Consider the following 21,199-nt stretch of genomic DNA (forward strand, 5'->3'; position numbering starts at 1 on the left):
ACCATGTTTTATTCTTTCTCCAAAGAAAGAACAAAATAAACAATGAAATAAAGAAATGCAAGAATACTATTATTAAGTTTTATTCCCATCGGCTATGTATGATCTATTTTTCCCACTGTCTTTATTTCCGACTGCCAGCGTGAGAGTAAAACCATCTCACTCCCTACAAGTTTTCCATTGAGATTTCAATCCCAGTGCAAATGTTTAGTGCAGAAGGAAATCACTTATTGCAGAGAAGTCAAGGAAGCAAAATATTAAAAAAGGTGTAGGGTTTTTTTTTTCTCCCCCAGCATGATGCAATACAGTATAAGCAAAGCAGAGATGCTTTTCATAGCAAATGATGCCTGACCATTTAGTACAAAAGCAGCTGCACCACAGCTGGTCTACAACTTCTGCTTGATAACTGAAATCAGTTCCTTCGTTCTGTTTCTTGATATTTATTCAACAAAGTATTAAACTATGTGAAATAGAGTAGCTTGTTTCATTTTGGCTTCAATTAATGATACTTGTAGGTGACTGCTTTAGAAGAGTAGAAAAAGAGAAACACAGCTTAACTCTTTACCCTTAAAGCAGTTGCTACAGTCACCCTTGTATATGTATATATACTGTTCGCCCTTAGAACATCTCATCTCATCTCATTATCTCTAGCCGCTTTATCCTTCTACAGGGTCGCAGGCAAGCTGGAGCCTATCCCAGCTGACTACGGGCGAAAGGCGGGGTACACCCTGGACAAGTCACCAGGTCATCACAGGGCTAACACATAAACACAGACAACCATTCACACTCACACTCACACCTACGGTCAATTTAGAGTCATCAGTTAACCTAACCTGCATGTCTTTGGACTGTGGGGGAAACCGGAGCACCCGGAGGAAACCCACACGGACACAGGGAGAACATGCAAACTCCACACAGAAAGGCCCTCGCCGGCCACGGGGCTCAAACCCGGACCTTCTTGCTGTGAGGCGACAGCGCTAAGCACTACACCACCGTGCCGCCCCCTTAGAACATATTTACAAGAAAAAAAAGTCTAAAGACAAGGTTTTGGACGAGGCGTCATCTCATCCCATTATCTCAAGCCGCTTTATCCTTCTACAGGGTCGCAGGCAAGCTGGAGCCTATCCCAGCTGACTACGGGCGAAAGGCGGGGTACACCCTGGACAAGTCGCCAGGTCATCACAGGGCTGACACATAGACACAGACAACCATTCACACTCACATTCACACCTACGGTCAATTTAGAGTCACCAGTTAACCTAACCTGCATGTCTTTGGACTGTGGGGGAAACCGGAGCACCCGGAGGAAACCCACGCGGACACGGGGAGAACATGCAAACTCCACACAGAAAGGCCCTCGCCGGCCCCGGGGCTCGAACCCAGGACCTTCTTGCTGTGAGGCGACAGCGCTAACCACTACACCACCGTGCCGACGAGGCGTCATATGTCGTCATTATGGGATACACACGGGGTCGTCATATGTCGTCATTAAGGGGTAAAGAGTTAAACATAGCTCTGAAACTTCTTAAAGTTGTTGACATGAATATTACAGTTTGTTCTTTTCTTTATTCATCATTTCAGTTTCCTGCCCCTGAAATGGAAAGCATTGTGAAATTTTTCCATTATGGAAATTCCATTGTAGCTATAACTGTTTTGTTGCAGTCGTTTAACGATCAAAACTATTAGTCTATTTGGTGAGGAGAGTTCACTCTAAACATGCGAAAAATGCTGGTTTGCTAAATAACATGCTGGTTTTGTTGATGCAATAAAAGTTAATAAAAATGTCATGATTGCATAAGTATTCACTCCTGTTGTTGTGGAACCACTAGCTCTGGTGCAATTGTTGAATGGGATTATGTACAATCCCCCTTGGTGTTTGTCCTGTTTTGTCGCATTACAAGCTGGAATTAAAATGGATTTTTGTAGTGTTAGCACCATTTGATTTACACAATATGTCTACCACTTTAAAGGTGAAAATTGTTTTTTCATTGTGACACAAACAATAATTAAGATGAGAAAAACAGAAATCCAGAGTGTGCATAAGTATTCCCCCCCCCCCTTCATATGAAACCCCGAAATAAGAGCTGGTCCAACCAATTCACTTCATAAGTCACATAATTAGTTGATTAAGATCCACCTGTGTGCAATCAAAGTGTCACATGATCTGTCACATGATGTCTGTATAAATCAACCTGTTCTGGAAGGACTCTTACTCTGCAACACTACTAAGCAAGCAACATGAAAACTAAGCAGCTTCCAGACAGGTCAGAGACAAAGTTGTGGATAAGTATAGATCAGGGTGGGGTTATTAAAAAAATGCCAAACTTTGAATATCTCAGGGAGCACCATTAAATCCATTATATCAAAATGGAAAGAATATGGCACCACTACAAACCTGACAAGAGAAGGCCACCCACCAAAACTCACAGACCGGGCAACAAGGGCATTAATCAGAGATGCAACAAAAACACCAAAGATAACACTGAAGGAGCTCCAAAGATCCACAGAGGAGATGGGAGTATCTGTCCATAGGGCCACTTTAAGCCATATACTCCACAGAGTGGGCAGGGTTTTATGGAAGAGTGGCCAGTAAAAAGTAATTGCTTAAGAAAACACATTTGGAGTTAGCACAGCAGCATGTGGCAGACTCTCCAAACACACGGAAGAAGATTCTCTGGTCAAACAAGACTAAAATTGATCTTTTTGGCCATCATGGGAAATGTCATGTGTGGTGCACCCCAACACCCTGAGAACATCATTCCTACAGTGAAGCATGGTGGTGGCAGCATCATGCTGTGGGGATGTTTTTCATCTGCAGGGACAGGAAAGCTGGTCAGGACTGAAGGAAAGATGGATGGCACTAAATACAGGGCAATTCTGGAGGAAAACCTGTTTGAGTCAGCCAGAGGTTTGAGACTGTGACGAAGGTTCACGTTCCAGCAGGACAATGACCCTAAACATACTGCTATAGCTACACTGGAGTGGTTTAAAGGGAAGTGTTTAAATGTCCTGGAATGGCCTAATCAAAGCCCAGACCTCAATCCAACTGAGAACCTGTGGCATAATTTGAAGATTGCTGTACACCAATGCAACCCATCTAACTTGAAGGAGTTGGAGCAGTTTTGCCTTGAGGAATGGGCAAAAATCCCAGTGGCTAGATGTGCTAAGCTAATAAAGACATACCCCAAGAGACTTGAGCTGTAATTGCAGCAAAAGGTGGCTCTATAAAGTATTGCCTTTGGGGGGGGGTGAATAGCTATGCACACTCCAGATTTCTGCTTTTTCATCTTAATTATTGTTTGTGTCACAATTAAAAGAAAACAATTTGGACCTTTAAAGTGGTAAGTATGTTGTGTAAATCAAATGGTGCTAACCTCCCAAAAACCAATTTTAATTCCAGTTTGTAATGCAACAAAAGAGGGCAAACACCAACGGGGATGAATACTTTTGCAAGACACTGCACCTGTTCCTGGAAGACTTCAGGGTTTGTTAGAGGACATGTCTAAACAAGCAGTATCACGAAGACCAAGGAGCTATCAAGTCCAAGCTCTAGAAAACGTTCCCAAACTATGAACATCCCACAGAGCTCCATTGAATGCATTATTAAACAATGGAAAGTATATGGCACTGTAACTGCAACTCTGATGAGAGAAAGCTGGCCATTAAATCAGTGACTAGGTAATGAAAGTATTAGTCAGAGAAACAGCCAAGGCCCCAAGGGTAACTTTGAAGGAGACACAGAGATCCTCATCTCAGATTGGAGAACCTGGACTTTATGGATAAATGGTGAGACAAAAAGCCATTCTTTAAATTAAAAAAGAAATCATGTTGTAGTAATCCCTGATGTGGGTGGAGCACAGAAGCATGGCAGGCAAGAGTTCGTGTTCACACAGACACTTTATTTTGCTATCTATCATCAGCTTTTCAGCTTCTCTCAGTCACACACACACACGTGTCCTGGCCAGGGGCGAGACTCTTCTCTGCTCTCCCCCTCCTTTTATCCTCCATCCCTGCAACAAACAAACACACATTAATTGACACCAGGTGTAATGACTTAGCCACTTACCTTCCCTGACCCCGCCCTCCATTCACAGACTGCTGCTGGGCCACGCCCCCGCTGCCACATACCCCCACCGCCCGACTCAGGCCGGGGAGCCATCCGGCCTGAAGCTGACTCCCCCCCCGATGGGACAGGAAGTCCGCCACCACCATCTGTGCCCCCGGCCTGTGGATCACCTCAAACTTAAATGGCTGGAGAGCGAGATACCAACAGGTGATCCGCACATTGGCATCCTTCATGTGGTGGAGCCACTGGAGGGGCGCATGGTCCGAACAGAGAGTGAAAGGGCGCCCCAGCAGGTAGTATCGGAGGGCGAGGACCGCCCACTTGATGGCCAGACATTCCTTTTCAATTGTGCTGTACTTACTTTCACGCATCGATAGCTTTCGGCTGATGTACAGCACGGGGCACTCCTCGCCCTCCACCTCCTGGGACAAAATGGCCCCCAGCCCTCTGTCCGATGCATCAGTCTGCAAAATAAAGGGGAGGGAGAAGTCAGGGGAGTGTAAAAGTGGCCCCCACACAGTGCAGCTTTTACCTCAGAGAAGGCCTGTTGGCACTGCTCCATCCACTGAACCGGATTTGGAGCCCCCTTTTTAGTGAGGTTGGTTAGCGGGCTGGTGACATCTGAATAGTTAGGTAGAAACCTACGATAATAGCCAGCCAGCCCCAAGAACCGCCTCACCTCCTTTTTGGTCTTGGGCCTTGGGCAGGCCGCAATCGTTGCAGTCTTGTTAATTTGGGGACGCACCTGCCCATGACCCAAGTGGAACCCCAGATACCGTACTTCCACCCGCCCAATCACACACTTTTTTGGGTTAGCTGTGAGGCCCGCCCGCCTCAGCGACTTTAGAACGGCCCTCAGGTGTTCCAAGTGCCGCGGCCAATCATGACTGTAGATTATAATGTCATCTAGATAGGCAGCCATGTAGGCAGCATGAGGGTGGAGGACCCTGTCCATAAGCTGCTGGAATGTAGCGGGTGCCCCAAACAACCCAAACGGGAGCATGACAAATTGGTGTAAACCAAACGGTGTGGAAAAGGCTGTTTTCTCTCGGGATAGAGGAGTCAAGGGGATCTGCCAATATCCCTTTGTTAGATCCAGTGTTGAATAAAAGCGAGCAGCGCCTAACCGATCAAGCAACTCATCAATGCGAGGCATTGGGTACGCGTCAAATTTAGACACTGCGTTGACCTTTCTATAGTCCACACAGAACCGGGCTGACCCATCGGTCTTGGGAACCAGGACCACTGGGCTGCTCCAGTCACTGTGGGACTCCTCAATTATGCCCGTTTCGATCATGGCCTTGAGTTTGTCCCGAACCACATCTTTCTTGTGTTCCGGCAAGCGGTAAGGGCGGCTATGCACTACCACCCCCGGGGGCGTTTCGATGTGGTGCTCTATGAGGTGGGTACAACCCGGAAGGGGCGAGAATACGTCGGAAAATTCCTTCTGCACCTTGGCTACCTCCGTGAGTTGGGTTGGCGAGATGTGGTCTCCACAAGGGACCGAAGTGGTCCGAGATGTTATCTTTTTTACCTCCGGCCCCAGCTCCGCCTTCTCTGGGACTACCGACGCCAATGCCACGGGGACCCCCTCATTCCAGCGTTTTAAAAGGTTGAGGTGGTAGACTTGCAGTGCCCCACCCCTATCCATTCACTTCACCTCATAGTTGACATCCTCGACTCGCCATGTGACCTTGAAGGGCCCTTGCCACTTGGCGACTAATTTAGAACTTGATGTGGGCAATAATACGAGCACTTTGTCTCCCGGCGTGAACTCTCTAAAGCACGTACCCATCATGCAGCCGGCTTTGACGTTCTTGTGCCTGCCGCAAATTCTCCTAGGTTAGGTGCGTGAGGGTGTGGAGTTTTGCGTGCAGGTCAAGAACGTACTGGATTTCATTTTTACTTGGTGAAGGTCCCTCCTCCCAATTTTCCTGCAGCACATCCAGAATGCCACGCAGCTTGCGCCTATATAATAATTCAAAGGGAGAAAACCCTGTGGAGGCTTGTGGGACCTCTCGTACTGCGAACAACAGGGGTTCGAGCCACTTATTCCAATTATGCGCATCTTCACTAACAAATTTCCAGATTATGTTTTTGAGTGTCTGGTTGAATCGCTCTACTAATCCATCCGTTTGTGGGTGATGTACACTGGTGTGGATAGACTTAATCCCCAGTAACCCATACAGCTCGCGCAGTGTGCATGACATAAACGAGGTGCCTTGGTCTGTCAGGATTTCTTTCGGAATCCCGACCCGGGAGATAAAGCAGAAAAGCGCTTCCGCAATACTGCGTGCTGAGATATTGCGGAGAGGCACTGCTTCCGGATATCGCATTGCATAGTCCACTAGAACTAAAATAAAGCGATATCCCCGTGCTGACCGATCTAATGGCCCGACGAGATCCATCCCAATTCGCTCAAACGGGGTCTCGATTAGAGGAAGAGGGCGCAATGGCGCTTTTGGAGTGGCCATGGGATTTACTAATTGGCATTCACAGCATGCTGCACACCACTGACGGACATCTCCGTGAATCCCTGTCCAATAGAACTGGGCCATTATTCGGGATAGTGTTTTGTCTTGCCCCAAGTGTCCAGCCATGGGATTAAAGTGAGCCGCATGGAATACGAGCTCCCTACGGCTCTTTGGGATTAACAACTGGGTTACTCGTTCCTTAGTTTGAGTGTCCTGCGTCACTCGGTACAATCTATCTTTAATAATGGCAAAATAGGGGAAGGTTGGTGCCGCGCTTGGCTGAAGAGTTTGACCATTGATTACTCTCACTTGGTCAAACGCATGCCGCAGAGTCTCGTCTCATGACTGCTCTACCGGGAAATCCCCAAGAGAATCCCCAAGAGAGGGAGGAGAAGCGGGGTGCTCCTTACTCTGATGCGGTGTTGACATAGACGGCTCTGTGACAGCTTCTCCAGCCAGTGCCACACCAGGATCTTCCTGTGACCTACTAGGGCAGGACCCACTATGTGTTAAATACTCCATTAGTTCTTTAAATCCCAGCCAATCAGTACCCAAGATCAATGAGTGGGTAAGACGAGGACTAACCACCACCTTTATTCTATGCGTTTGGCCCCGGAATAGAATATGGACAGACACTAGAGGGTAATGGTGAACATCCCCGTGCACACACAACACCTTCACCGCTTGTGCTCCCCCCAGTGCCTCACCTTGCACCAGGCGTTGGTGAATTGAGGTCTGATTATAACCGGAATCCACCAAAGCGTGATATGTATCCCCTTGAATACTCACCAGTATGCGATACGTTCCGGCCAGATTGGGGGCGGTTTCTGGCGTGTCAGGGATCCGGATGACAGCCCCCACCTCCCTTGCAGAGCTCTGACTCTGGAGATGCTCCGATTCCCTGCCACGCCAGCACACTGGCCCAGGCTTTCCCTCTGCACTGGTGTTATGGGTGTCACTCACCTGAGGGGGAGACAACACAGACACAGAAGAGGGAGATGGGAGGACACCACGGGTGCGACGGGCCGGCTGGGGAGGAGCCAGCCGCCGCCTTTGTGGCAGGGGAACGGGGTGGAGAGGGAGACAAGAGACAGGAGAGAGAGAGGGAAAAGAGAAGCAAGGGGAGACGCCTCCAGATGGTCCTCCGCCAGCTCGATGGCTCGTTCCAGCGACGCCGGGCGGTGACACTGGACCCATTCCGCCATTCCTTCCGGAAGTTGAGAGATGAACTGCTCCAATGCCACCAGATCGACGATCTCGTCGGCGTCGCGGTCTTCCGCCCTCAGCCACCACTGGCAGGCGTCCCAGAGTTGCTGGCCGAATGCAAACGGCCGGCTGACCTCCTCCAGTGCCAGCGTCCGGAAGCGCTGACGATGTTGCTCCAGGGAGCGGCCGAGCCGCTGCAGAATAGCTTTCTTGAGGTCAGCATAGACCAGCCGACTGTCAGCAGGGAGCTGCTGCGCTGCGAGCTGCGCCTCGCCAGTCAGGAGCGGGAGGAGGCACGCCGTGCGCTGCTCCAGTGGCCACCCCCATGCCTCGGCTGCTTGCTCAAAGAGAGCGAGGAACGCTTCCGGATCGTCCTGCGGTCCCATCTTCGTGAGGGTGGCGGCAGCGGTGGCCGGCGGCCCTGCTGACATGAGCAGGTGCTGGAATGCCTGACAATCTTCCTGCTGGGCCAGCATCAAGGCTTCGAAGCGCTGCTGCTTCTCCTTCCGGAGGGTGATCAGCACTTGATGCCGGTTCTGCTGGGTGGTAGCGAGGGCAAGGATGAGCTCTTCAAACGGGGAGGACTCCATGGAGTGGTTCCCTTCTGTGCATCCCGGGTTTCGGCACCACTGTAGTAATCCCTGATGTGGGTGGAGCACAGAAGCACGGTAGGTGAGAGTTCGTGTTCACACAGACACTTTATTTTGCTATCTATCATCAGCTTTTCAGCTTCTCTCAGTCACACACACACACGTGTCCTGGCCGGGGGCAAGACTCTTCTCTGCTCTCCCCCTCCTTTTATCCTCCATCCCTGCAACAAACAAACACACATTAATTGACACCAGGTGTAATGACTTAGCCACTTACCTTCCCTGACCCTGCCCTCCATTCACAGACTGCTGCTGGGCCACACCCCCGCTGCCACACATGTGAGATCCCATTTGGAGAGATATGTTTCTCCAGTCTGAGGAGACCAAAATTGAGATTGTTTTTGCTTTGGCACAAAGCACTACATTTGGGAGCAACTCGACACTGCTTATCAGTCTAGAAACAGCATCCTTACAGTGAAGCATGGTGCTGGTAGCATCATGTTTTGGGGATGGTTACCATCAGCATGATCATTAAATGTCTTCAGTGGGATCCATAATAATGCAAAGAGGAAAGATGGATAAAAAGACAAACGACAGACAGATTCAGTCTCGTCATGGACGTAATTATATGATGAACAGCAAGAATTGTATTGGTAGTGGCAAACAGGGCAGTACAGCTACAAATCTCTGCTCCCATGGACTGTTGATATTTCCATTGCCAAGTGAGCTGCACCATAACAAAGTACCAAAAGTACCAAACAGGCACATGATGGTAGAACAAGAAAAAGTGCAGATATTGATATTGACAGTGATTGGTCAAATGCAGTTGTGACAGCATTGTCCTGATCATAGATGATTTCGGACCAGAGGAACTTCTTCAAAGTTCTTCAAACTGTTGGAGGAAGTTCTCCCTTTTCTGTGTATCTGCACTGCAGGAACTGAGAATGATTTGTAGTCCTTAGAATGTTGTTTTTGAGGAACTTTTTAAGCTCCTACTTCAGGGTAGATTCTCTTCCAGCACAAGAGGAACCATGAGTGATGCAAGTCTACGTTGATTAGTCGAACACAAGCCAATGTAGCACCTCTCTCTCTCTCTCTCTCTCTCGCTCTCTCTCTCATTTCTTGCGCTAAAACAAGTGCACATTACAGAGTATCCACCTGACTTCCTAGGGATGATCAAGGTTCATATAAGTTCAGATGGATGATGTCATTGGCATGTAGGGTAAAACTATTTTTAGAGTGAGAATTTTAGCAAGAAACACACACAAGCACTGCTTAAGGCAGTGTTAAAAAGGTTTGTCACCTCCCGCTCCCTGTAGGAAGAAACCGTGTTAAGTGTGTTAAGACAGAACAGAAAGACAGGCAGGAGGAGAGAGCAATGAAGCGAGGCAGACGCTTGTGAGTGTGAGATATATATTTATACCCAGATTCATTTTATACAGTACATCATCACTTACTTCCATCCTTTCTCCTTTACCTCACAATGACCACAGGTGAATATTATTTGAGTGCCAGATTTTTCTCAACATTCCAGTGACACGGACATGATAGTGCACGTGAAGTGCAATCAATTTTCCTCAAAGCAGCCATGATGCATGATCATAATTTACTGTAGCGTTGGAGGCTTTTCCTTGTCTCTTGCCTTGTTTTTCACCAAACATCTACATCACGAACGATTCAAGGAAAAAGCTCTTCCAAAGAGCCTCCCAACATGGGTAGTTTGGAGGATGCTGTGATCAGAAAATAATCAACGATGTGATGTGACGTCACTGTAACTGTCTTGATTTACTTTAATGGAAATGGTTCATAAATTTTGCTGTTATTTGATGGAGAATTTTGTGTGTAGTGTTTATTCCATGTACAGCAATTTTACTCATTGTCTCTAAGGGTGCCAATAGTTCTGAAATTGTTCTCTCTGTCTCTCTTGGCAGTCTGCTCTCAGTACTCGCGAGGTGTGTTTGCGATATTCGGTGTGTACGACAAGCGTTCTGTCCACACACTCTCATCGTTCTGCGCATCCCTGCACATCTCGCTCATCTCCCCGAGCTTTCCAGCAGAAGGAGATACCCAGTTCCTGATTCAGCTCCGCCCCTCCGTCCGCGGCGCCTTACTCAGCATCATCAACCACTACGAATGGACTCGATTCATCTTCCTGTATGACACGGACCGAGGTGACATGCAAACTCACAAACACACACACACACACATTTAAAAACCCAATTGTCATTCCATATCCATGTTGTTGTGGGGGGTTTTTTCTGTGCATGTTTGTTTAATGAATTATGTCATCTGTAAAAAAAGTAATAATAATAATAAATAAATTTTGTATGCTATGAATGACATTTATACAGAGCTCGCATGGGTCCTTGAACCAGTGATTCGTCTGCAATGTTCTAACATTAATGCTTTGCCATTTTGAACGAGGCATAAATAATAAATATGGCCCTAGATTAAACCGTTATTTATCCTCGTTGTCATGGTTACGCTTCAACGTGCTTACAGTATCAGAACTATTGTGGATGAGGTGTCTAAGTCAGAGATATCTTGATGGTAAAAATAAGAACGTGGAGAAAGGAGAGTGTTTAGCGTTTAGCGTCTGAGGTTCTCTGTAATTTGTGGTGGGCGTGGCCTTGTTGCGTGTCACACTGTTTTATCATTAAGCAGAAATGCTGTGCGGTTGGACCCTGCCTACTAGATTTATAAATCAGTGTGACAACACACACACACACACACACACACACAGAGTCTTGTTAGCCAAGGCACACAGCAGGAAGGTGATCTTCATGCCACGTCAAGTCTAATCGCAGCTGCTCATCATTCATCTAGATCTGGTGTTCCTTAATGAAGCTCAGCACACACACACACACACACACACCGTTCACCAAGAAGGATGCAGACAGATTGTGTCAGCTAAGGCTGCTATTATCTCATCTCATCTCATTATCTCTAGCCGCTTTATCCTTCTACAGGGTCGCAGGCAAGCTGGAGCCTATCCCAGCTGACTACGGGCGAAAGGCGGGGTACACCCTGGACAAGTCGCCAGGTCATCACAGGGCTGACACATAGACACAGACAACCATTCACACTCACATTCACACCTACGGTCAATTTAGAGTCACCAGTTAACCTAACCTGCATGTCTTTGGACTGTGGGGGAAACCGGAGCACCCGGAGGAAACCCACGCGGACACGGGGAGAACATGCAAACTCCACACAGAAAGGCCCTCGCCGGCCCCGGGGCTCGAACCCAGGACCTTCTTGCTGTGAGGCAACAGCGCTAACCACTACACCACCGTGCCGCCCAGGCTGCTATTAATGATGGAGATTAACAGTGTTAGAATGGTACTAAACTAAAACACACACACACATCCTGAGATGTTGAGAAGCAGATCATGACACCCATCACGTCGACAGCACAAGGTTTTCATGAGAACCCAAGCTTGTCAGTCTGAAATCTTACCAAGTCAAAGTATCTGATTCTTGGGATGACTGAACAGGCACCTGAGTGGCCTGCATGGAGAGAAATGATTAGATAATCCTGATGCTGTGAAAGAGAAACCTGCATGACTGAGTCAGCTTCGTGATATGAGAAGAGTAGAATAGCCGGTGGTCAAGAGCAGTCCCAAGATTGAGTGTGGATCCAATGGTTCTCCTGGGGGATCACATGATCAGGATGTACATATTTCCAACTCGGTCATGCTGGGATTTAGTTTCAGGTGGTGAGTATCTGGAAACGTGAGTGTCTGAGGGAGAGGATGAGTTGAGTGTCATCAGCATAGCAGTGGTGCGAAAAATAATCTGATGATATGACACATGTGGAGGGTCTGCGTGGAGCAGATGTGGATCCAATCCTGAAAATTTAACTTGATATGACCAGTGCCCTGGCATGCTGCGGCACTAATCCCATGTTTTGTGAGGATGGACAGGAGACACTTGTGATGAAACCCTCGCTCTGTGTGAATGAAGGCTATAACAACTCGCTCAGTGTTCTTTCGGTAAATGAACACAGATTGGAGTGTGTGTGGAGTGTGTCTGTCTCTGTTTGCGGAAGGGACATCTGGTGGCCTTATGAAGTCAGGGTGACAGTGTGTGTGTGTGTGTGTGTGTGTCTGTCTGTCTCACTTTGGGAAAGCACCATAGGATCACTCGGTAGAAAGTGTAAGAAAGTGAATGATTCTGGCATCACATGTCAATTTGGGATGAACACAGAGTATAGATTAGATAATCAGCTAATGGACATGCGTGCGCGCGCGTACACACACACACACACACACACACACACACACACACACCCTGTGCTGATGGACAGATTGCTCCAACTGTGTAACAATGAGACAATTTAGTGGCCATCTGTTGTTTCTGGCATGCATAAGACATGCACGCACGCGCGTACGCACGCGCGCACGCACACACACACACACACACACACACACACACACACACACACACACACACACATTGGATTTGTGAAGTACAGACAGAACAGTTTAAAGGTGTTCATGAACTCAAGAGTCTATGAGAAGCATGGAGAGATCTAGACCAAGAATAAGGATTTCTGAGATATCTAGAACATGTATGAGGAGTTTGTAGATATCTAGAACTAGTGTAAGGAGTTTGGTACCTTGAAAAGGGTACATGAAGTGCAGCAATGTCAACGTGATATGGGTATAATAAGTTTGAAGGGATCTAAAAAAGAAGCAAGTATTTCAAAGATATCTTGAACAGGAGTGAAGAGTCCCATTGTTGGTTCAAAAGCCAGTTCAAACAATCCATCGGGTGTTTTTCAGAGAGTTCTTTTTCTTAAAATACATTCCATCATTCTTCAATAAATTCACTATGTATCCATAACTAAGAAGTGTGTGTGTGTGTGTGTGTGTGTGTGTGTGTGTGTGTGTGTGTGTGTGTGTGTGTGTGTGTGTGCACACTGCAGGATACACTATCCTTCAGGCCATCATGGAGAGGGCTGGTCAGAATGGATGGTTGGTGAGCGCGATCTGTGTGGAGAATTTTGGTGATGCTGCTTATCGACGCCTCCTTGAAGATCTGGACCGTCGCAATGAAAAGAAGTTTGTTGTTGATCTAGAGGCTGAACGACTCCAGAACTTTCTAGAGCAGGTATGAGGTGTTTGTTTGTATCTGAAACAGGAGTTAACAGTTCCAGGAAATCTAGAACAGGAGTAGGGGTATTAAAAAGTTTGAAGACAAGAGTTTGAAGCAAGTGTGAAAACTTTGGAAGCATCTAGAAATAGCACAAGGGCATTGGAGGTGTCTGGAGCAGGCACAAGGTGTTTGCTGATGTATGGAACAAGTATAAAATTGTGGACATATCTAGAACATAAGTAGTACAGACTAGTTTTGGAGATATCTAGAACAGGTAAGAGAAGGTAAAAGAGCTCTAGAGCAGCTACAAGGAGGAGTTTGGAGTTATCTAGAAATAGCACAAGAACTTTGGAGACCTCTAGAGCAAGCACAAAGCATCGGTCTTAAAATTTGGAGATATGTAAAAAAGGTATGAGTAGCTCAGAGATATCTAGGACAGGCTTTAGGTTTTTGGCAATATCTAGAACACAAAGAGTTCAGATCAGGTATGAGGTATCTTATGCATAATTTAAGTATTCTTGGAGATATCTAAAACAGGCTGAAGGATTTTGAAGACATCTAGACCAAGTGTGAGGTGTCTGGAGATATCTAGACAAGATACAAGATGTTCAATTGTGTGTAAGGAGTTTGGAGATATCTAGAATAGGTATGAGAAACTGAGCAATATCTAGATATATAAGAAGCTTGGGCATATCTAGAACAGGTATAAGAAGCTCAAAGATGTCTAGAACAGGCAGTTGGTATTTGGAGATGTCTAGTCCAGGTATGAGGAGTTTGAAGCTACCTAGAACACAAGGCATTCAGAAGAAGGTATGAGATATTTCATGCATAATGTAAATGGGTTTGCAGATATCTAGAACAGACTGAAGAGGTCTGGAGCATGTCTAAGGTGCTTGCAGGCATCTAGACCAGACACAGCATGATCTAGCATTTATAAGGAGTTTGAAGAAATCTAGAACAGGTAGTAGAAGCTGAGAGACATCTGGAACACACATACTATATCTCAACCCGATACAAGATGTTCAAGCATTTATAAGCAGTTTGGAGATATCCAGAACACGTATGAGTAGCTCAGAGATATCTTGAACCTCCTATATCTGGTCTAGATACATGCATGTTCCAAATATCTCTGAGCTTCTACTCTCTCTCTCTCTCTCTCTCTCTCTCTCTCTTTCTGATCTCTGGCCAGCTTTCCTATTTATCTTGGTTTTTTTTGTTCCTGTGAGACTAAAGACTGTCTTTAACGCACACAGACACACATTTCTAATTGTATACCTTTATAAAACAACCCTCTATGTTAATAGCACAATTAAACACTCTGAATTAAGCACTCAGTCTCCCTCTTCCTCTCTGTCTCACTCTCTCTGTATTTGTCTCGCATCTCTTTTGCAGGCGGTGAGTGTAGGGAAGCATGTGAAGGGTTATCATTACATCATCGGTAACCTGGTGAGTGCCTGGAGGTGGTGTGTGTGTGTGTGTGTGTGTGTGTGTGTGTGTGTGTGTGTGTGTGTGTGTGTGTGTAAAGCCGAGGGATATGTATAATGCATGGCTATATGTAAGAGCTGCACATATGAGACAGAATCACTTAAGAAAGCACTTTTCTCTCTCTGTCTCTCTCTCAGGGCTTTAAGGACGTGTCTCTCGAGCGCTTTATGCATGGAGGAGCAAATGTTACTGGTTTCCAGTTAGTGGATTTCAGTAAACCAATGGTGATCAAACTTATGCAGCGCTGGAACAAACTCGATCAGAGAGAATACCCAGGCTCTGAAACTCCGCCCAAGGTACACACACCATTCAACCAGTTCACAATGTGTTTTGGGCCAAAAGCAGAACTCAGGAACCAGGAGTCACTAGAAAAAGACTGCTGTATTCTGTTGTAGTTATTCGGTTCTTTAGCCCAGGAACTTTATCAGATGAACTTTAATCAATTAATTCAAACACAGGAACTTTATCATAGGTACCTTTGTACCCTGAAACTTTAACTGAGAAACTTTAATTCAGGAACTTAAGCTCAGGAACTATAGCCTTTGATCTTTAGAAAAGGTACTTTAGCAGAATTACCTACGCATATTACATTTAGCCCAGGAAATTTAACAAAAGAAGTCAAACACAAGTATTAAGCCTGGGAAACTTATCACATGACGTCAGGCACAGGAACTTTAGCTCAGGACCCTAATCCTAGGAACCTGAGCAGAGGAACCTAATAGTCCTTTTCCATTGCATGGTACCGGCTCATGTTACAAAGGCAAAAATTGTCTCTGGCAGTTTCATACGCCGTTGCTATAAAGACCAGCTACATTTATCCACAGTAGACAATAAACTCCCTAAAAGTGAGTTGAGTCGAGTGCAGTGGAACCATGCAATGGAAAAGGGCCATAAGCACAGGAACTGAACTTCTCGTGAACTTTAGCCAAGGTATTTTAACCCAGCAACTTTATGAGAGGAACATTAACTCAGGACATTTAACCTCATATGTTTAGCAGTGGAACTTCAGCTGAGAAACCTTAGCCCTTAAACTTCAACTCACAGAACTTTAGCCAAGGCACCTACATATGCATAGGAACTTTAAATAGCTAAGGAACTCTAGCAGCAGTACTAAGCAAGGGAATTTTAACCCAGGAAATCAGGTACATGAAGGGAAACCCAGGACCCCATGCTCAGAAACTTCAGTAGAGGAACCTTAGCAGAGGAACTTGAGCTCAGGAATGTTAACTCAGGAAACTAAACCCAGGAACATTAGCTATAAAACTTTAACTCTGGAACTTTAAACTCAAACCCTAACCCAAAAACTTAATTTTAGCCAAAAGTCTTTTAGCCCAGACCCTCGAGGCTGCTAATACCATTCACACCCAGCCTCCAGTGACCCTAACACCAACAGGATGACTAAGAGGGTCAACGTCCCATGTGACCTCAACAACTCTCCTTAGGTTTGCTTTTGGTCCACTAGAGGATAAATACCTGGAACTCCCCACTAGTCAGACAGAACTGAAGAAGCCTTTCAGATGAGAGGTGAAACATCTTCAAGGATTTCAATCAAGTCCAGTTGCCTTCTTTAGCACCTGCGGTTTACGATGACCTGGATGACTGAGAACCTTCACAGACTTACTCTCAGAACCTTAGCCCTGAAACTTTAATTCATGAACCGTGGCTCAGGAATATTAACCCAGGAACTCAAACACAAGAATTTAATTCCAGGAAATTTAGCCCAGTAACTTGCACAGAGGAATATAAGTACAGTGGTGCTTGAAAGTTTGTGAACCCTTTAGAATTTTCTATATTTCTGTATAATTATGACCTAAAACATCATCAGATTTTCACACAAGTCCTAAAAGTAGATAAAGAGAACCCAGTTAAACAAATGAGACAAAAATAGTATACTTGGTCATTTATTTATTGAGGAAAATGATCCAATATTACATATCTGTGAGTGGCAAAAGTATGTAAACCTTTGCTTTCAGTATCTGGTGTGGCCCCCCTTGTGCAGCAGTAACTGCAAATAAATGTTTCCGGTAACTGTTGATCAGTCCTGCACACCAGCTTGGAGGATTTTGAGCCCATTCCTCCGTACAGAACAGCTTCAACTCTGGGATGTTGGTGGGTTTCTTCTCACGAACTGCTCACTTCAGGTCCTTCCACAACATTTTGATTGGATTAAGGTCAGGACTTTGACTTGGCCATTCCAAAACATGAACTTTATTCTTCTTTAACCATTCCTTGGTAGAATGACTTGTGTATTTAGGGTCATTATCTTGCTGCATGACCCACCTTCTCTTGAGATTTAGTTCATGGACAGATGTCCTGACATTTTCCTTTAGAATTCGCTGGTATAATTCAGAATTTGTTGTTCCATCAATGATGGCAAGCTGTCCTGGCCCAGATGCAGCAAAGCAAACCCAAATCATGATACTACCACCACCATGTTTCACAGATGGGATTAGGTTCTTATGCTGGAATGCAGTGTTTTTACTTTCTCCAAACATAATGCTTCTCATTTAAACCAGAAAGTTCTATTTTGGTCTCATCTGCCCACAAAACGTTTTTCCAATAGCCTTCTGGCTTGTCCACATGATCTTTAGCAAACTGCAGATGAGCAGCAATGTTCTTTTTGGAGAGCAGTGGCTTTGTCCTTGCAACCCTGCCATACACACCACTGTTGTTCAGTGTTCTCCTGATGGTGGACTCATGAACATTAACATTAGCCACTGTGAGAGAGGCCTTCAGTTGCTTAGAAGTTACCCTGGGGTCCTTTGTGACCTCGCCAACTATTACACGCCTTGCTCTTGGAGTGATCTTTGTTGGTCGACCACTCCTGGGGAGGGTAACAATGGTCTTGAATTTCCTCTATTTGTACACAATCTGTCTGACTGTGGATTGGTGGAGTCCAAACTCTTTAGAGATGATTTTGTAACCTTTTCCAGCTTGATGAGCATCAACAACGCTTTTTCTGAGGTCCTCAGAAATCTCCTTTGTTCATGCCATGATACACTTCCACAAACATGTGTTGTGAAGATCAGACTTTGATAGATCCCTGTTCTTTAAATAAAACAGGGTGCCCACTTACACCTGATTGTCATCCCATTGATTGAAAACACCTGACTCTAATTTCACTTTCAAATTAACTGCTAATCCTAGAGGTTCACATACTTTTGCCACTCACAGATATGTAATATTGGATCATTTTCCTCAATAAATAAATGACTAAGTATAATATTTTTGTCTCATTTGTTTAAGTGGGTTCTCTTTATCTACTTTTAGGACTTGTGTGAAAATCTGATGATGTTTTAGGTCATATTTATGCAGAAATAGAAAATTCTAAAGGGTTCACAAACTTTCAAGCACCACTGTACAGGGCCCTGTGCTCAGAAACTTTAGTTGAGCAACCTAAGCAGAGGAACTTTAGCCCAGGAACTTTAACACAGGAACTCAAGCACAGGAAATGAAACCCAGGAACTTTAGCTATGAAACTTTCAACTGTAATGCTAGCCTGAACTTTAACTTCAACCAAAAGTCTTTTAGTCTGGGAACTTAACCCAGGAACCGTCACCCTGAAAATTTAATACAGGAACTGTGGTTCAGGAGCTTTAACCACAAGGAATGGAACTTTTATCAGAGGAACTTTAGATGAACTAGAGGTTGTAGTAACTCTGGTCAAAACTAGAACATGAAGCCCCATGTCACTCTGGAGTGAAGCTGAAATCAAAAGGATTTACTAAACCCATGAAACAGGATGTCATCAGCACGAGCACACTTCTTTATTCCAGCCTTGAACAGTTGTATATAATTTTGCACTTATGTGATGTATAGTGTAGTACTTAGTACTTTTATGGAAGTCAGAGCATTCTGAGGAAAAGGTTATGAGAATCACTCAAGATTAATCAGCGAGAATGGAAAATGTCACTCTGCCTATAATTCTGTCTCGAAGGCATAATATCTTTTCTCTCTCTCTCTCTCTCTCTCTCTCTCTCTGATTCTTTATCTCCATCTCTATTTATTTAATTCTGTCAGGTTGAGCTTTCACTTATATTGGTCTGCCTGTTATATAGAGCAATCAATAACCAGATAACCACAAAGAAAACAACAATTCCATTTCCTGATTTGGCAGACACACACACACACACACACACACACACACACACACACACACGCTTTAGTATACTTATCAGGACCTTCCATAACCTTAATCTCAGTAATCCAAAGGAAATTATTTGTATTCTATTGTTGATGAAATGCAGATAGTAGTTGACTCAGGACTCAGAAGGGAATTATGGGTAACGCAGTTCTCTATGCAGATTATGTAAATTTTCAGTAGAAGAGCCTCAAACAACCACAGTATGAATATTGATTTACATGCTGCTGCTTGAATTGTGAGTGATGATATCAGGGAAGGTGTTCTGTTTTTAAAAGAGTCCTCGTTGACATTTGGTATCATTCACTTTCCTTGGTTTAATTTCCTCTTCAAATTCTAAGGGCTATTCTTAAATTTGATGTTTCTTAACATAAATTTTATGTTTCAAGACTCTAAAATTTGAACGGCTGTGGTTCATTTTGGTTTCATTCCTTTGGAAGTAGATCAACTCCAGGACCTTTGCAACTACAAACACAAGCACTTTAAACATATGAATTAAATTAAGGTTTTAGTAACCTGCTTGAAACAATATCTAGTCAGTTATAGAGTGTGTACATTTCCAGAGAACGCAATGAAGATACTGTATTTAAAAAACAAAACAAAACAAACCCAACACTTTAAAGTATACTGTATCGCTGGTTATGGAGAAGAAAGTGAAATCAACGAGAGCTTGTGGTTGGTGTATCTCTCTCAGTACACTTCCTCCCTGACATACGATGCTGTGTTGGTGATGGCTGAAGCGTTCCGGAACCTTCGGCGTCAGAAGATTGATATCACACGCCGTGGAAATGCCGGAGACTGTCTGGCCAATCCGGCAGCTCCATGGAACCAAGGCATAGACATGGAGCGCACCTTAAAACAGGTATGCCTTCAAATCACACAAAATAAAATAAGCAGGCTTTAAGACGCATACGTAAAACATACACACCTTATAACAGATACACCCTAAAATACACAACTTGTTTGTGCGTGTGTGTGCACAATGTGCAGGTACAGATCCAGGGTCTGACAGGAAACATTCAGTTTGATCAGAACGGACGCAGAGTGAACTACACCATGGATGTGTTTGAAATGAGAAGTAATGGCCCACAAAAGGTATACACACACACACACACACACACACACACACACACACACACACACACACACACACACACAGCACCTCAACTATACATACAAACACAAAGTAATGCACACTTACATATTCGTTGTGTGTGTGTGGTCAGATTGGTTACTGGAATGACATGGATAAACTGGTGTTGGTGCAGAATGAGCTAGCAGGTGGAAATGGCTCAGCTGGGGAGAACAGAACCGTCATCGTCACCACCATCATGGTAATGCACATGTGTGCACGCGCGCACGCACACACACATGCCACAATTGCTTTACAGAGAGAGAGAGAGACACAGAGACAGAGACAGAAACATTACAGAGAGCCAAAAAGACTTGCTAATGCTGTCTCCCCCCCAGTTATTTTTTTCCTGTTAAAACATGAGTCATTTTCATATTTATAGTTTTTATTAAACTCAGATAGCAGAAGCGTGCTCACTTTATATCCACAAAGTGCTTTTGTGGGTTTATGCTAACGCTTGTATGGCAATGTTTAAATATTTATTCAGTCATAGTTTATTTACAATTTATGGTGGTGAATGGTAATCTTTTTTGCATTTTTTTTAAATTAAATATTTATTTACAGTTTATTGTAGTGAATTCCATCTGAAGCATAGCAAGATGATGTAGCATGCTAGCATGCTAACTTTGCTAGCACGAAGTAATACTTAGAAGCTAAGCTCTTCTAAGTGAAGTCCACTTAGAAGTGTATCTTAGCACGTTCCTCCTCTCTCTCTCTCTCTCTCTCTCTGTCTCTGTCTTTTTTCCTGACATGTTTTTAAGGCGATGGAGAATTTTACTTCAGCAGGTGGTTCATCTCTGCCAACGCTGCTGAAGAATCCTGTCCTCAGACATTGAGAGAAACACAGGATACAAGATGGCCACCAGAGTAGATCCAGTTACAACATGGACTAAAATACTGAATGCTTGCTTTTTTTTTTTTTTTGCATGTCACAATTTTAATTTTTTTCAGGCACATGATTGAAAAAAACTGTCTTGGAAAAATGGACTTGTGTTTAGTCATGAAGAC

The 21,199-nt window shown here is 44.8% G+C and overlaps 1 protein-coding gene across 2 annotated transcripts in view; it reads left to right on the forward strand.

Annotated features, from left to right (window-relative positions):
- Positions 1–21,199, forward strand: part of gria4a (glutamate receptor, ionotropic, AMPA 4a) — a 126,608-nt gene that overhangs the window by 47,349 nt on the left and 58,060 nt on the right. Inside the window, exons 3-10 of one of the 2 annotated variants that reach the window (XM_060942198.1) lie at positions 10,265–10,504; positions 13,264–13,448; positions 14,826–14,879; positions 15,056–15,214; positions 19,754–19,921; positions 20,050–20,154; positions 20,286–20,393; positions 20,995–21,027. In XM_060942198.1, the coding sequence (XP_060798181.1) occupies positions 10,265–10,504; positions 13,264–13,448; positions 14,826–14,879; positions 15,056–15,214; positions 19,754–19,921; positions 20,050–20,154; positions 20,286–20,393; positions 20,995–21,027 (1,052 nt within the window). Of the gene's footprint in view, positions 1–10,264; positions 10,505–13,263; positions 13,449–14,825; positions 14,880–15,055; positions 15,215–19,753; positions 19,922–20,049; positions 20,155–20,285; positions 20,394–20,994; positions 21,028–21,199 lie in introns of those variants that run through there. The other variant, XM_060942197.1, reaches the window with a different exon arrangement.

This window comes from Neoarius graeffei, chromosome 16 (assembly GCF_027579695.1).
Source record: "Neoarius graeffei isolate fNeoGra1 chromosome 16, fNeoGra1.pri, whole genome shotgun sequence".
In the NCBI taxonomy this organism is placed as follows: domain Eukaryota; kingdom Metazoa; phylum Chordata; class Actinopteri; order Siluriformes; family Ariidae; genus Neoarius; species Neoarius graeffei.